The sequence below is a fragment of the Phodopus roborovskii genome, unplaced genomic scaffold, assembly GCF_943737965.1.
Source record: "Phodopus roborovskii unplaced genomic scaffold, PHOROB, whole genome shotgun sequence".
In the NCBI taxonomy this organism is placed as follows: domain Eukaryota; kingdom Metazoa; phylum Chordata; class Mammalia; order Rodentia; family Cricetidae; genus Phodopus; species Phodopus roborovskii.
This window is the reverse complement of record NW_026125391.1, coordinates 7,287,166-7,303,329: the sequence shown is the minus strand read 5'-3', so window position 1 is coordinate 7,303,329 and position 16,164 is coordinate 7,287,166. Positions and strand designations below refer to the sequence as shown.

At 38.7% G+C, this 16,164-nt stretch overlaps 1 protein-coding gene across 4 annotated transcripts in view; it reads left to right on the top strand.

The window, feature by feature from the left end:
* Positions 1-16,164, top strand: part of Dock4 (dedicator of cytokinesis 4) — a 396,469-nt gene that overhangs the window by 336,471 nt on the left and 43,834 nt on the right. For 3 of the 4 annotated variants that reach the window (XM_051175069.1, XM_051175070.1, XM_051175067.1), the window contains exons 31-36: positions 2,131-2,279; positions 3,963-4,048; positions 8,287-8,313; positions 8,460-8,555; positions 9,370-9,430; positions 13,451-13,544. In XM_051175069.1, coding sequence (XP_051031026.1) covers positions 2,131-2,279; positions 3,963-4,048; positions 8,287-8,313; positions 8,460-8,555; positions 9,370-9,430; positions 13,451-13,544 — 513 coding nt within the window. The remainder of the gene's footprint in view (positions 1-2,130; positions 2,280-3,962; positions 4,049-8,286; positions 8,314-8,459; positions 8,556-9,369; positions 9,431-13,450; positions 13,545-16,164) is intronic. The other variant, XM_051175068.1, reaches the window with a different exon arrangement.

The window sequence follows — 16,164 nt, the reverse complement described above, 5'->3', positions numbered from 1 at the left end:
TTTGGACTACCAACCAGCTCCTAAATCATGACACGGAGATTTATTATTAGTTGTGAATGCCCAGTCTTAGCTTAGCTTGTTTCTAGCTAGCTTTTCTAACTTAATTTAACCCATTTCTCTTCATCTGCATTTTAACTCAGTGCTTTTTACTTTCCTCTCCTTCCTTCTGTACGTCTTACTTTCCTACTTCCTCCCTGGCTGGCCCCTGGCATCTCCTTCTCCTTTCTCTAGATTCCCCATCCTATTTATGCTCTCTGCCCACCAGCCCTGCCTACCTTTCTCTGCCTAGCTATTGGCCATTCAGCTCCTTATTAAACCAATCTGGTGCCTTAGGTGAGCAAAAGGGAAACAGCAATACATCTTTGCATCATTAAACAAATGCAGCATAAACAAATATAACACATCTTTACATGGTTTAAAGTAATAGTCTATTGCATAAAAAAATATCCTTCCTTGTCTAAGCAGCTTTCCTCAGTTTCCCTGGGTCAAATGAGCTGTACCATCCTTGATGGTCCTTGATACTAGATGTACATCTCTACAGTAACCTCAGTGTTTGTTATGTTCTATGTCTGCAAGCAATGGATTGTGCAAATTATATAGGGATTCCTATTTATTGAGCATCTGAATAAAATATATTAATGACTGAATTAGTGAAACAAATATAAAATACATATCCATACTAAAAGAAAGTACTTTGTATTGTCTTATGACTCCCCAAATTTCCAGGCTCTCAAGTAAACTCATAACTTGTTACCTGTCAAAACATATTCTGGAAAGAGATACTCATTTCAACTTTCCTCTCCTTTCATGTTTATAATCACATAATGATTTGAAAACTCAGAGCTCTCAGCTCATATTTTACTAAGATAGTATCTTATCCAGAAAAGTTGAGACCTAAAAGGTTTTATGGCCTCTGTGGATCATGGAATACATAGGGAAGATATTAAACATCTCTGTTCTCTCATGGGAGTGTCATAGGAAATACTACAGGTTATATTAACATAGATTAAAATGTCCAGCTCCAGGAATTGGTATTCCTTTCATTATAACAAAAGTGTTCATGGTCTAAGAATATGAAAGAATCAGAACTCTGCAATAGCACAAATCAGAAAAAGTCCCTGTGATTTTTTTCCCTAAAGAAGAAATTCATGTCTTTCATGAAGCCAGCTACCTTCAACCTGATCCCTGAACTTGTTCTAAGCACTCTGGGCTTTTAACCATGATACAGAAGAATGTGTCTTTCATGGCATGTAGTTTTGTTTTGTTTTGTTTTGTTTCTATCAACATAGGAACTTCTCTGAGATTTAACATAGACTAATGGACTTCAGGTGTACCTTATGTAAAAGTTGCCTGTGTCCCTGCTGCTGCCTACCTGTCTTTGCTCTGAATCATGGCTACCATACCTCTTAGTGTTTGGTTGCACCAGTCAGAGTTCAATATTGTTGTTTTAGTCTTTTTGGAGAATAGTTGAAGGCTTTGAGGGGGTTACATTTAGACTTTTGTTTAGGCTGTGTGTTATATATTTTTTTTCTTTAAAATACAAACAGAAGCCAATTTTCCTTATATAAAGGTGCTGTTTTACCACCCAGAGATAACCTTAGGGATATCCTCTGAGTTACTATATTTGTGTGTGTGTGTGTGTGTGTGTGTGTGTGTGTGTGTGTGTGTGTGTGTGTGTGTGTGTCGGGGTTGGCCTGTGCTTACCTTTATGAGAAGCAGGCCTCAGGTCTTTTGGGGCTGAGTTTCAGAAGGTTATGGGCCATCATGTAGCCTCTGGTACTCCAAGCTACTGAACCATCTCTCCAAACTCTTTTGTACTGTTAAGTGAAAGATGCTCCCGTATAGTCATACCTTTTCTTTTACTCACTTACACTTAATTATGTTGGAAAGTTCAATTGTGCTATTCGTCAGCCTCACCTTTACTACAGCATCTAATTTTTTAACAAGAAGTCACAGTAATGAAATATTCTGGTTTCTGTCATTTTAATTGTATGCTATTTTGTTATCTGAGGAGATAACTATAGTTTAATATTTTCTGGTAACTGTTTTAAGTAAATTTTAAAGTAGGAATCTGTTTGAAATTTTGTTAAGATTAAATATACTGAAGCTCAAATGTTTTGCTTAATTTAGGAGAACACAAACTTCATTTCATCCCTGCCCTGATTGGCCCCTTCCTAGAAGTGACCTTGATACCCCAGCCGGATCTCCGGAACGTCATGATTCCTATTTTCCATGATATGATGGACTGGGAGCAGAGGAGGAGTGGCAACTTTAAACAGGTAGGCGGTGGTACTCATCAGAAGTGAAAAGGAGCCTCACTTCTCACGTGGGGTGTCTTCAGATGTCCCTACTTCAACCCTAAGTGGAGCAATGAGCACTGGATCCAGGGGACCCAGAACCAGGGGAACTTGTCCTCTCTGCACCACATGGCCTTAGACACATCTCTCTGGCTCCTTGTTCCCCTGAGCCTGAAGGGAAACCCTGAAAGTCCCTTTCATTCCTTTCAGCTAAAAACTTCTTGGACTTACCGGGTCTGTATTTAAGAATTTACAGAGGGGTGTTTGCTCCCAGCTGGACACGGCTCAGAGGAACTGGAAAGTTAATGGTTCTTTAAGCCATTGAGCTCTCAGCGGTCTGCACATTGTGTTTGGTGAATGACTTAGCTTTGAGCATTTGACTCAGAGTGTGTTTTATTGCTCTTAGCTTGGAGCATTGAAAATTAATTTGAAGGAGAAAGCAGTGGAAAATCTCACAAAGGAAATTCCAAGGGGATGAACCTATTTTCTCGCTGGCTTAAGTTCTTATAGTGCTGCTGCAGTTTAGGGATGACAGACATCCTTATTGCAAAACCAGATCTGTAAAGAATCAGTCGCTTTTGCCAGTCCAGGTCTGTTGGGGGAAGTAGGAGAAACATGCACTCACAGACTGACTGTACAAACCTGCTTGCCCACAGGATGTAGCCCTCCTTCATATTCTCCACGTGAAGCCATCTTCAAACCTCAGAAAAGTGCTCGCCAACTGTATAAGCAATTTGATTGCATGCAAAGATCTTTCCTATTGCCAAAAGTGTGGGCATTTCACTTGTACCCATATATACATTTATTTTCAAGAAAGCTAATGGGTGAGCAAACAGCTATGAACAAACTGCGCTTGGTAGGGGAGCCACTTTCTTTCCCCCTTTATCTCTTGATTGACATTTGGTTTAAAGGAGTAATTGGGCTCAGTCTTTTGACAAAGTTCAATATCCATACCAAACTGGAATTGCTTTGACTCTGGTGAAAGGTTTTCATTTTCCCTCTCCTCTTGCCTCATATAGATGAAGGGAAATTGTTCGCTTCCTGATATTCAAGCTATAAAGAATTTACATCCTTGAAAATATAAATGTTTTGACTACAGCTTTCAGGAAATATGTCCTTTCTGTCTCCTGCTGCTTACTGCTGACTTAGAATACTTCTGTGGGTCTACCATCTGTACATGGCTGGGATGAGTTCTCAACTTCAGCAAAGATTTAGTGCAACCTCGAACTGTTTTAGGAAAGAAAACAGATTAAATCACATTAAAGATTTAAATTAATGTATTTGGGCATGCTAGTTTGCTGATGTTCTCAGATACAGTGATGTAAAGAGAAAAGAAATAGGACTTGCCAGTTTTTATAGTCCCTAAAAAAAGAATTGAAATGTTTAAATCAAGCTGCTAACATTTATGCCGGGATCACAGATAGATAGATGCTGTCTTTGGCAACAGGGAAAGCTAGCCAGTCAGGAGTATGAAGTCATGTTAACTACATCTAAATCAGCCCCCTTGGTTTCCAAAGGGAGGCTTGCTATTAACCATGGCTGACAATGTCACTTTCACAAAGTATGCTACAGCTTTTCCCCTGACATTTAAAAAATAAATTGCAGTTTGCCTAAAAATCTTGCATGTGAAGTGAGAGCAAAGAGTCATATTTGGATGTGTTTCAGGTGGAGGCCAAGCTAATTGACAAATTGGATAGCCTGATGTCAGAGGGCAAAGGTGATGAAACATACCGTGAGCTCTTCAACAGTATGTGAGTAATGGGTTTCTCTCCAGTTGGTTCTATTCAGGACATCTGGTGTCAGTCCTGAACCGTTCTGCACCACAGTAGATGAGAGCTGCAGAGACAGCTTGGGTCTCATAGGAGAGCTTTGTCTTTATGGGGTGTGAAATAAAGGATAATTGCCTAACTCTAGCAAGTGGATCTTCTTATGTTGATGACTAGACGTGTCTCCTTATTTTAACCTCAGATTAGGACAGGCCATCTGTGTTATGTAACAAAGCTCACTCTTTTCATGCTTGATAATTTTAAGGGAAAACGAGACCATTGTTACATGATAATGATTTTCAAGAGCATTATGAGTGGGAGAGAAAGAAAAGGGTGTGATTATAACATTTGTATACAGTGTTTTGCAAAGCATGACCCTGGATGATTTGCTGTTTGAACAATTAACTTAGTTTGTGCCTGATGCTCAGCACCCGCCTTAACCCATAGATGGTGGTCATTTGCTCAGGAATTTTAAATTATTAAATTCTTCCTAAATGCTTCTGATCAGAAGGTCACCAAGCAAGTCATTTCTATTATGTTTGGAGTTTGGGATTTGCAAGGAGACTAGAAAGAGAAGAATGGAGTTCTAGGAAGGGCCTTTGCGATTGTACCAACTATGATCACGGTCACAGGATAGATTGCTTGTATTGTGCATCAACTCACTGTGTCTGAAGAACCAGAGTTGAGACAATGAGAATGTCTTGTTGCTTTGGGATTTCCCAGCATGCATTTCTTTTCTTGATGATCTTGTGGCTCTTTGTACTCTTCAAATCTAGTATTTTTTACAAAGTGTTTTTTCTTTACGGTAGCTTACTAAGCTTGAGAAAATTTTGCATTTCTTTGAAAATTATAAAAGCAAATACATTTCCCTCATAAAATACACCTGTGTTTTAATTTATGTCCAACTTCACCTAAGTGGTACGGTAGCTTACTAAGCTTGAGAAAATTTTGCATTTCTTTGAAAATTATAAAAGCAAATACATTTCCCTCATAAAATACACCTGTGTTTTAATTTATGTCCAACTTCACCTAAGTGGTACTAATAACCAAATGCAAGATTCAAGTTCATTTTAGGATAGTTAATTAGCAACAGTGGAGATATAGATGTACAGGTTTTAAGAATGCTATTCATGATTAATAGGTTGGGTAGTCTTTAGCTGGCCTAATTCAGAATCATTCTTGAAGTTACATGAAAACTATATAGAAAGGGAAATCCAGGGAGGGTTTCATATGGTGCTGGTGAATGGCAAAATACATTCTGAACTCTGAATACCATTTTCTTTTGATACTGCAATTAAACCAGAACTTGTACTAATTGTTCACCAAGCCCTTGTTCATTCTTGTGCTCAAAGTGTCTTTCATGACAGCTGGAATTTAGCAAGAATTCTGATGAAAACCTCATCCAGCATATAAATTGCTTTTGAAAAATGCTTCCATTTCAGTTACTAGTCCTTGGTTAGAACAAAGAACTAAAATATGAACGTACTCAGTGGAATGAACCCCTTGAGGTTTGTGATTAATTATTTATAATGAATTCATAACACTAATAAATGCATGCTCGCTTTCTTTAATGCCTCTTATCTACTAAAGTAAGGGCCTGATAGCTTACAATTTGGATTGCTTTTATATAAATATGACTTTGAACCAGAAGATGTACCTTGACATTAGAATCAAAGTAATAATTAAGGTGTTAAACCTCTATAATTAGGGGTATTTTAAGGAATCTTATTCATTCAATGGAAATTTTTATTCTTTTGTTGATTTTTTAACATGTTACTACAATATATAAATAAATAATATGACAAAAATAAATAGAGTGTTTTAAAAGCTATAAATTTTTTTTTCTTCAATGCTTTTATAGTCAGCATATTGGGAGTAAAGCAAATTTAAAGTGACAATTAAGTAACATTACTACCTGGTGCCAGAAAGGAAAGTGAAAATGTAAGTGTATTTCAAGAAACAATAAAAATCCTTTTATTTTTTACACTAACAATCGGAATGAGTTAGTGTAATCACAGAAAATTGCTACATACATTATAAATTATGAAGGCATGCTGTTATGAAACAGATTCTCATTTGTTCTGAATTTATGGTCTAAAACTTCATAAAACTTGGTTGAGAAGATGAAAGCCTAGAAGATGCTCACAGCTTCTGTCCAACCCAACAGAACTAGTATTATTCCAAAGACCTTAACAAATGATTGCATGTTCCATCAGTACCTGAAGGTGGGAGACTAGTTCTATAACATCATGCCTCAAATATTCAAATCTGCTATTTGGGTTGTTCAAAAAGAGTGTATATTTCAAAACAATCTTCTCACCCTCACCTCGAATGATATAGAAAGACAGATTGAAAATTAAACTACCAATGTCCAGCCCCATTTCCTTCATGGTGAGCAAAGTCACTGAGCTGTTCTCCATTTGATGGAAGAATCCCATTGTAAAACCCAGAAAAGCTGTGTGAGAAACTGTCCCTTACTAATGAGACGAGGTTTCTGAATACTCCCAGCATGACTGCAAACCAGGAGACCAGTCCAAGAACACAGGTACAGACCAAGAGAAAAAAAAAAAATCCAGTTTCACCCAAATTATCTGGAAAGACTCTTTCCTATGCTGATAGCCTCCTAGGGTCATATCAGATGAGCTTGAAGGCAGAAGGATTCTCAGATGAAGGAGTCGGCCTGGCCAAGGATGCAGATAATGAGGCTGTAGACATGGTCCTGACATTTGGTCCTGAGTCACTGAAGGGAGCAGGGTGTGCAGGGCAATACCTCTTCTGCAGGATGGTGTAGCTCTGGTTTCCGACTGCATCAGGAAGCTGCAAACTAGTGATAGCCAGAAATAAAGCCTCTGTGTATTTTTAGAATTATTACTTAACTTGAGTTACTTGTTCTTTAGCTTCTGAGTATGTGAGGTATGGGCTGTCACTTGGGGAAATTTCTGTAGCACCCTGCATGATTTTGCAGGATGTGAGGACTTGGTAAAATACCAGTTTGTCACTTGTACTCTAAACAGGTGCTGTTGAAAGGTTGTAAGTGAAAACACATTTAAACAAACTAAGAGGCCTCTGCTGGCGGACCAGTCAGGGCAAGCCCCACACCTTCTGTGTGTAGTCTCTCTCTGAACAACCCACTCTTCATCTAGATTACAGTTTAAAATGAGCCAGGAAAATATACCGTGTAACAGACAACAGACACGGAGAGGACACAGAACACTGGGTACTTGGTTGACACTACCAAGAAAAAGATGTGGGAATGCAAGGCAGTTTGGAAGGGAATATGGCCACAGGCAAAAATAAACTTTTACCAAAACATTTTCCCTTTTCCTGTTTTGTTTTTTCAACTGAGTACAGATGTGATATACTTACACTGTACATATAAGAAACATAAACACACAGAGAGAGAGAGAGAGAGAGAGAGAGAGAGAGAGAGAGAGAGAGAGACTGTTCCTTTTTTTTTTAACAAGATGTAAGAGAATAAAGATTTTGGACATAAACGCTGATCACTGAAATAAGAGGGGCGAGGAAGTATGCTGATAGCACCACACTTCTGTTCTTTTAGATTTGGGGGAAGTTCAGTCAGGAAGCCTTTACCATACTGCGTTAATTTGCAGGGAAGAGTGAAAGCAAATCAGGTCTTCATCATGATGACTGGTATTGTTTGTGTTGACATAGTGCCTCTGCTCCAAGGTGTTTAGGATTCGGAAAATGTAGGAGGAGAGATGTGGCTCAGGCATTCGTCATCAATCTGCTGTAACAACCACTTAGAAAATCCTCTGTGATTAATGACAAAGTGAATGAAACCGTTGAGTGAGTGCACAGATAGTACAATATGTATTGAGTGGGCAAATGTTAAGTGAAGGGAGAAAGAAAACGCAAAACGTCATATCGTCTGTACAAGGATTTTCCTGTAGCAGTTGCATTGCAGCAAAATTGCTTGGGTGAAGATGCATTCCACTGAGAGGTAGGAAAACATTTTTATGGGACTAAAGCAAGCTCTTTACTTAGGAGTAACTTGGAGGGACTCCTGTGTTCGCTTCCGCGATGTTATTTAATGTGGCAAGGCACCAGTCTCCGTCAGCGTTAACAGGAAAGCTAGGGAAAATATGTCTTTGAGCTGTGAGGTGCTTGTGTGTACTTGAAAGCATGATTATGTGCATGTGTTCATATTTTATGACCTGGATAATCTGAAAATCGATTTGCTTTGTCAATGCTTCCTGGATTAGAATTCCACTATTTGGTCCCTACCCTAGGTAAGACATTGTTTGCAAATTGTGCTACTTGTGAGATGTTGCGGTGGTTGCTAAGGCATTTAAGGTACTGATGAAAGTAAAATGGTTGTCATGGTGACTGATAAAAATAAATGTTGAAAATGCCCTGGGTTCTTTTTCTTTTCCAGTCTACTAAAGAAAATTGAGCGGGAAACATGGAGGGAAAGTGGTGTTTCATTAATTGCCACTGTCACTCGGCTGATGGAGCGGTTGTTAGATTACAGGTAAGCTGCCTCTTAAGATTCTAGATAGACTCTGTTCTAGTTAAAAACTCAAACAGCTGAACTATAATTAGCATTCCACTTGAGTTAATCATTCAAAGACTTGCTAATCAGCACTTGGACTTCAAAACCGGCTTGTTCAGGGTTTTGAGTCGGGCTTTGGTATTTGTTTCCTTGTTTGTTTAGTTCTGGTTTTGATAAGTCTTTCAAAGACTTTTTAGGTTGAAAGAGTTCTCAGAGTCCTTGACCGTCCTCAAAAATAGAAAGGACAAAAAAAAAAAAAAAAAGAAAAGAAAAATCTTTGGCTATTTAGACTTGCCCACTCAAAACTTGTCAGTGGTCCAAATACTTTTAGGGTGAAGATCTAGACTCCATGTTTACAGTGAGGACAGAGTGAGGGTTGTACTACTATGCTCTTTAAAGGGGCTTCCACACTGTTACCGGTCCCGAATACAATTTATTTTTATATTTATTTTCATTCATCTTGCCTTTCGAGCTGGCTGTCCCAATTCTATGCACAGTGGTTCTGTCTTATTTGAAGAACACCACTCTCCTTCTCATGGCCTCTGGTCAGACTGACCAGCTGCCTTTACACCTCAGATGGGTGTAAACATCCTTGGCACACAGAGGACGCTCACCAGACCCTGCAGCCCAGGGTCAGTCTCTGCTCCCAGTCTGGTCTGACACATCAGCCCAGTTGCTTTCCCCTGAATCCATGCTAGCTGGATTCTTCTCCCCTACAGCAGAGGCCAAAGAACAAACTATGTTTTCCCCATGAAAAGAAGCTCCGAGTGTGACTCTTGCTTTCTGTTTTTAGGGACTGCATGAAAATAGGAGAAGTGGATGGCAAAAAGATTGGATGCACTGTTAGCCTTCTGGTTAGTAACCTGGATGGGTTCTCCCTTCCTCCTAACCCTTGCTGTTCTTTGAAGAACTACTAATTTTTTGTGTGATAGCAAATGTGTGTCCTTTACCAGGATGTTCCTTATCAAAATGTAAAAAAGGAATATAGTGAGCTTTTGCTTGGATGAAGGCCAGAAAAGCAATCCTCGGGGCCAACCATTGCAAAATGCTCCTGCTGTGTGTCTGGGTAGCAGTGGACAGACCTCAGTGACATCATAGAGGGACTGAGAGCACTGTCCTCCCCTATTGGATTGCTTACTCCACTCAGTCTAGCTGCTTTCCTAGAAAAAGCACAATATCCGAATGGAGGTCCCTTTATTTCACCGTTGACTATTTCTTCCCTGTTTTCTCATCCTCACAGTTATTCTACATTTTAATAGCTATTACTGAATTCTCCTCAAACTAATGAAAGTTTTCTGTTTCATATACTTAAGTTTAACTCACCAGCCTCTTTGCAGACTGAGTTCATAATCACACTATTGCCAAGAGTTGCATTACAACCAGATGACCGTGTAATTTATCATGCAGGAAAAAATTTCTTTGGAGTAAAATTAAGTATTGTATATACATATGAACAACAGTCTTAAACCATAATTACTCTGGACCAACCAAAATTTATATAAAAAAAATGTGTCACCTACCTTATTATTAAATAGAATGGCATCTCACCACAAAAGCATAGTCATACATTGGACGTTAATTTTGCTATTTTACTAAAAGGTAAACTAATGCTTTCAATAATTTTCCTCCACCTCATTTGGAATTGAAGAACAACTTCTTCCATGGTAAATGTCATGGCTTCTTTTCCTTGTGCTTCTGACAACACGTGAACTTCAATATCTGTTCTAAATGCTCGCGCGGTTGTTGGCACTCTTGTCCTGACACTTGAAATTTTGTTTTGCTCTTCTTCATTTGGCCCACTGGTTTCTTTTAATTCGGGTTTGCTCACCCCTCTCAGTCCCTTTTCAAATATCTGAACTTTCACTTGACCATCTTTCTGTTGCCCTGTTTTTTTGCTGCACTGCTCTTCTGAGCTCATGACATGATCTCTTTACCACACCCACCTCTTCCTTCTCATTTTAAATTAATTAATCTCAATTACCAGCCCCTAAAAATAGCAAAGACCTAAGCATGCTCTGAGGGTGCGTCATTGACATTCACACTGATGTACTTATAGAATTGTCCCCTTAGAACCTACAGTGGCCTGACCATCAGCCCGTCCACTATGCTAGCCATTTACCTCTCCTCTCAAAGTCCTTTCTCAGCTTGGCATGGTCCTTCGCTCTGGTCCGCCTCCCGGTTTCTCACTGTTGTTTGACTATCTTCCATCACAGTCAGGGACCTCCGCCTTTTCCATGGCCTTGAATGTATGCCACATACTCTGTGAACTTCAGTTTGAATCCTCAGCCCCAGCTATCCCCTCAGCTCCACAAAGGCTCATGAACAAACTCAAAAGAAAACACCTGCCTGTTTCCTAAGGAACCCTCTTCTGTCATCCTCACCCTCTCTCCAAGGGTCTTCTCCCTGGGGGTGAACACATGAACAAAGCCCGTAGGTCCACATCCCCTCAACTTGTCCAACAGAAGAAGCCCTTTCCTTTGGTACAAGAATGAATACTTTGCCCTGTGTCCCTTCTTGTCTTTTAATAGAAATGGCTCTGTGATAGTCACTCGACACTGATCCGGAGAGCTGTGGGGTGACAACGAGTAGGGAACATAGCATCTTGAATGCTGTTTCCATTTTGAACCAGTACAAGAATACTTATTAAAACCCCAAATCTATTACTTTGCAGCTAATCCCTTTAGCTCCTACCCCATATGGAAAATTTCTGATGTTTTCTGGTAGCAATATGGTTCTCCTCACAGCTCTTTCCTGTGAGGTCAGCAGCAGATCCTGCTCAGGCTGCCTCTGTCTGTTGGTATGCAATCCAAGCTTAACTCCAGTGTGCAGTTGGTGACAGTGCCTAAGATCTGATGTGACTAACAGGAGGAATTATAATTATTATTTTGTTCTCCGTGTTATGATTTCTAGCAGACATATGTGAGAGATTGTCATCTGCCGGCTGGGGAGATGTTGGGTTTTGTTTTTTTCTTAAGGAGGAATATTCATTTCCAGAGTGATTGCTTATTTTTGTTCTCAGAGAACACAGCTCCTTACCAGAAAGCTATTAGAGCAAATCATCCTTTAATAATGTAAAACCTGCTGTGGGGCTGTGAGATGTGTTTATGGTACAATTCCTGCTAATTAAGATGATTTTGGTGATAATGAGGGAAGTTTGAGTAGCATTGTTTATTTGTCTTTTTAAAGAATGCCAGGATCTACAGGAAATGAAAGGCAAGGAGAGAGCAGATGCTGTGGGTTGGAAGTAATAATGCATTCAACTCAATCTCAATGTCCACATACCAAAGAGTCCTTAGGCTCAAGAATGGACTCGAGTCAGATAATGGGCAGACGGTGAATATATAGATGCAGTCCTTAGACTTATCCAACATAAGAAGCCCTGGCTCATCAGCTATAGAAACCTATAGCATTCCTGGCATTTTATGTCTCAGAAACCTGTCACTCTTTAAGTAAATAGCTTTCCTTGCCCAGCACTAGCCAGTGTCTTTCACGGACTGAGTTGCATCAAGCCAAACAACAAGAAGTAATAGAGCTTGTGTGTCTAAAGCAGGGATTTCATAACTCACCTGCAGCTGATGTTAAGTCAAAATTGGATTTTTGATAAAACTTGGTAAAATAGTTTAGAAAAGCTTAATAAAATTCAGATTTGTAAAATAAAATTTGTTATTTAAGTTAATATTTCCAATAAGCACATTGCTCAATAATAAGTAGAAGTAAAATTGTCTTAAACATAAGTAAAATTATGTAAAATAAATAAGCATAAGTAAAATTATGTTTTAAACATAAACTGGAAACATTAAAACTTAATACAATTGCCAGGCATGTTTTAATCCTAGCACTGGGGAGGCAGAGGCAGGTGGATCTCTGGGAGTTTGAGGCCAACCTGGTCTATATAATGAGTTCCAGGTCAGCTAGGGCTACATAGTAAGACTCTGTCTCAAAAAAAAAGAAAAAAACAAAACAAACAAACAAACAAAAAAAAAACAAGAAAGGAAAAGAAAAGGAAAGAAAGAAAGGGAAAAGAAAAAGTAATATAACTCAACAATAACAAACATTTTCATATGTTCTTTTAACATAAGTTCTAGTGGAGAAAAATGCTTTATATTTTGTTTTGCTTGTTTTTTAAGACAGGGTCTCTCTATGTAGTCTTAGCTGGCTGGAAACTCATTATATAGACCAGGATGGCCTCAAACTCAGAGATCTCTCTCTCTCTCTTTCTCTCTCTGCCTTTTGCTGGGATTAAAGGTGTGTGGTACCATGGCCAGCAAGAAGAACTTCTTTACCTTGTGTATACATCCTAACTTTATATCCTAGATATTTCTTTCTTTAGAAAAAAAAAATATATGTGAAATCAAAAATATCTTTGCAGCAATCTGTATATTGAATATACAGGTAATATGTTGCATATTTTTAACATTTTGCTTAAATAAACTCTGCTCAGTTGACAGCTAAGTTGAGAACAAATAATGGAAAGTAACAAGAGACCACTGGGTATAGTGGCCATTCAGGTTTCTGGAGTCTAAGGCAGGAGGGTCATGTTGTAAGTTCTAGGCCAATATGGACTACATACAATACTCTGTCTTAAAAGAACAAGAAATAAAGAAGAAAGTGAAAGAAGAAATTCGAATCATTGATCATAACCCAAGAATTACCATCTTATCCAATAATTGCCTGATAATGTTTAACACAGTGTCAGATTGAAAATCAGTTGCTTTCATTTAGTCTCCCATTTTATTATTAAAAGGATACTTCTGATGGGGAAAATATGCATCAGTACTCCTGACCTTGAAGACACAGAATTTTTAACACAGTAAAATGAAATACTTGTCAGCCTCAATGCTGAGCAAACACCAAGCCTGTGCTCTTTTCCACAGAACTTCTACAAGACTGAACTGAACAAGGAGGAGATGTACATCCGCTACATCCACAAACTCTATGATCTGCACCTCAAGGCACAGAACTTCACAGGTAATTCTGCTTGAGGGGAAGTGAACTAGCTACTGATGCATTAAACATGATAACTCCTCTGCTTTTTGTAATTAGAGATGAAGAATCAGGCACTTCTCTTTTAAAATCAAAATGCATTTTGACACTGTCTTTGCATGATCTTTCAGAGGTTTCCCTTGGGATTATGAAGCACATACATAACTCTTTACAGTATACTTTCACTTAGTGTTTTGCTGTCTGAATTTAAACATAGGATCTTTATAACCATATAGATCTCTGGGTCTTCCCTTTTCTGAGATGTGTGTGTGTGTGTGTGTGTGTGTGTGTGTGTGTTGTATCTGTCTTCACTGGAAATTCCATCAAATATTATCATCATCTTCACTTTCCATGGGCACACTGATTTCAAAGAATTTTTAGGTGTACTGTGTTTACTAAGAGACATGACTCTTCATCATGAAGTTCTCTGTTTTTCTTAACATTTTTTATTTATCCTAAAGAAGTTCAGTGCTTTTAAGAGGTTGGATAATGAAGAGTTCTCTTAAGTTTTTCTTCATCTAAGAATATCTTTATCGCCTCTTGTATTCGTCGTCTTTCTGTTATTGAAACAGTATCTACAATAACAGACTTAAAAAGAAGGTCAAGTTTGCTTGGGTTTAGAGTCTTGGAGCTTTGGTGCATTGTTAGTTGGCTTTGTTGCTTTTGGGCTTGTAGCAAAGTAGGTTGGGGAGATGGTGGGGAGAGTGTATGGCAAAGCATAACCACTCGTGGTATGGCTATGACTTGAGAGAAAGCAAAAAGAAGCCTTGCAGTGCTCATCATGCTTAATTCTGACAACCTAAATCTTTCCTCCAAGCCCCATCTCTCAATCCCAGCCATCTCTTCATAACACTGAATTAAGTAAGGGCCAAGCTTCTTACTTTAAGATTTTATGTATATTTGTGTCCATGAGTGACTAGCACACATGTACAGGTAGCCTCTGAAACAAGAAAAAGGGTTAGATCCCTAGAAGCTGGAATTGCAAGTGGTTGAGGATCAGCTAATATTAGTGCTGGGAATGGGACTCAGGTCCACTGGAGGAGCAGCAAATGCTCTTTATGGGCTATCTCTGGAACCCAGGACCAAGCTTTAACACATGGGGCTTTGACGGACATTCCTAGACCAGTCATTGTATACCCTCACCCCTGAAGGGCATGTTTGCTGGAGTTAGAATTCTAAGTGAATAGTTCTAATTTTATATTTCAAAAGCGTTGTCTCCTGGTCTCCCTGCTTTTGGTGAAAAGTATGTAGCTATTTTAATGACCTATTGCAAAATGGTTTCCGGTTGCTTTTGAGAATTTGTATTTGTTCTTCAGTGGTTTGATTATGACATACATGGTATGGTTTTGTTTAAGCTTAACATGTTTAGGTTTGCTGAGCTCTTCTGATCTATAGACATATAGATCACCAAATTTCAACAAATTTGAAAAGTTTTAGGCATTATTTTCTAAAAATATATTTTACATACTAGTCTTTTCTTTTGGGACTGCTGTGAATGACTATTTGGTCTCTGGTTATTGTTATTTTTACCCCAACTTTACTTTTGTCTATGGTTTAGGCCAGGATTTTGCTTTATGTCCAAGCCACAAATTCTCTTCTATTATCTCCATTCAGCTACTGAGTCTTTCAAATAGAATGTTTATTTTTTTGTTATTATAGTATTCTAAAATTTCCATTTTGTTGTTTTCTTCTCATTGCTTAAGATTCTATACAAAAAAAATTAATCTTTTCAGTTGTTCAAGAGTGTTCACATTTACTATGTGAGGATTGGTTTCAATAACTGCTTCATAGTCTAAGATTCCAAAATGTGAGTCATCTTTGGGTTGACATCTGTTAATTGCTTTTTCCCTTGGATAGTTATTTAGTTCTCTGGTTTCTTGAATGCCAAGTAATTTTAGATTACATCCTGGACCTTTTGAACATTATGTTACAAGATTCAGCATTCTGTCATAATTGATATTTTTAATTTTGGCAATCAATCCAGTTAGGTTTGAACCTCAGATCCTGTGCCACTTTGGGGGGATCGTGATTCTAATCTCATGTTTTTAAGGCCTCTGCACTACTATTACAGTTCTCTGCATGTGCACCATCCATCACACGTCTCGGATCCTTGGTTATGATCTATACCATTGTGCGTTGCTTACCTCAGTCATGGCCTGCTCCACAGATATGTGGAGATTGGCCCAAAAATTCATATATAAAATGAAAGCTCTCTCTTGAACTCCTTTTTCTCTCTGGTTCCCCAGTCTTCCCATGGCTCGTGTACTCCCGGTTTAGGGTCCTGGAAGAGGAGGAGGGGAAAAAAAGAGTGTAAGAGCTCCATACCATGGGAAACCCTTTTCCAGCAGTGTAAGAGAAAAACTCTTTTAGGAGTGTGATTGTCTGATCCCACTTGCAGGATCTGGGGTAGGAGACATAAAAGGCAGAAAATAAAAGTAGCAACTTAGCACATTATGACTATCTTCAAGTGTGGCTTCTCCTAGTTGGTCTACTTGCACTTAATCACTTATCAAGATCCTCTAAGAGTTGTCTTATGTATTCTGTTGAAGTGGTTCATTGTGCTTACTAGAAAAGATCGAGTGGAAGGTGCTTGATCCTCTTAACC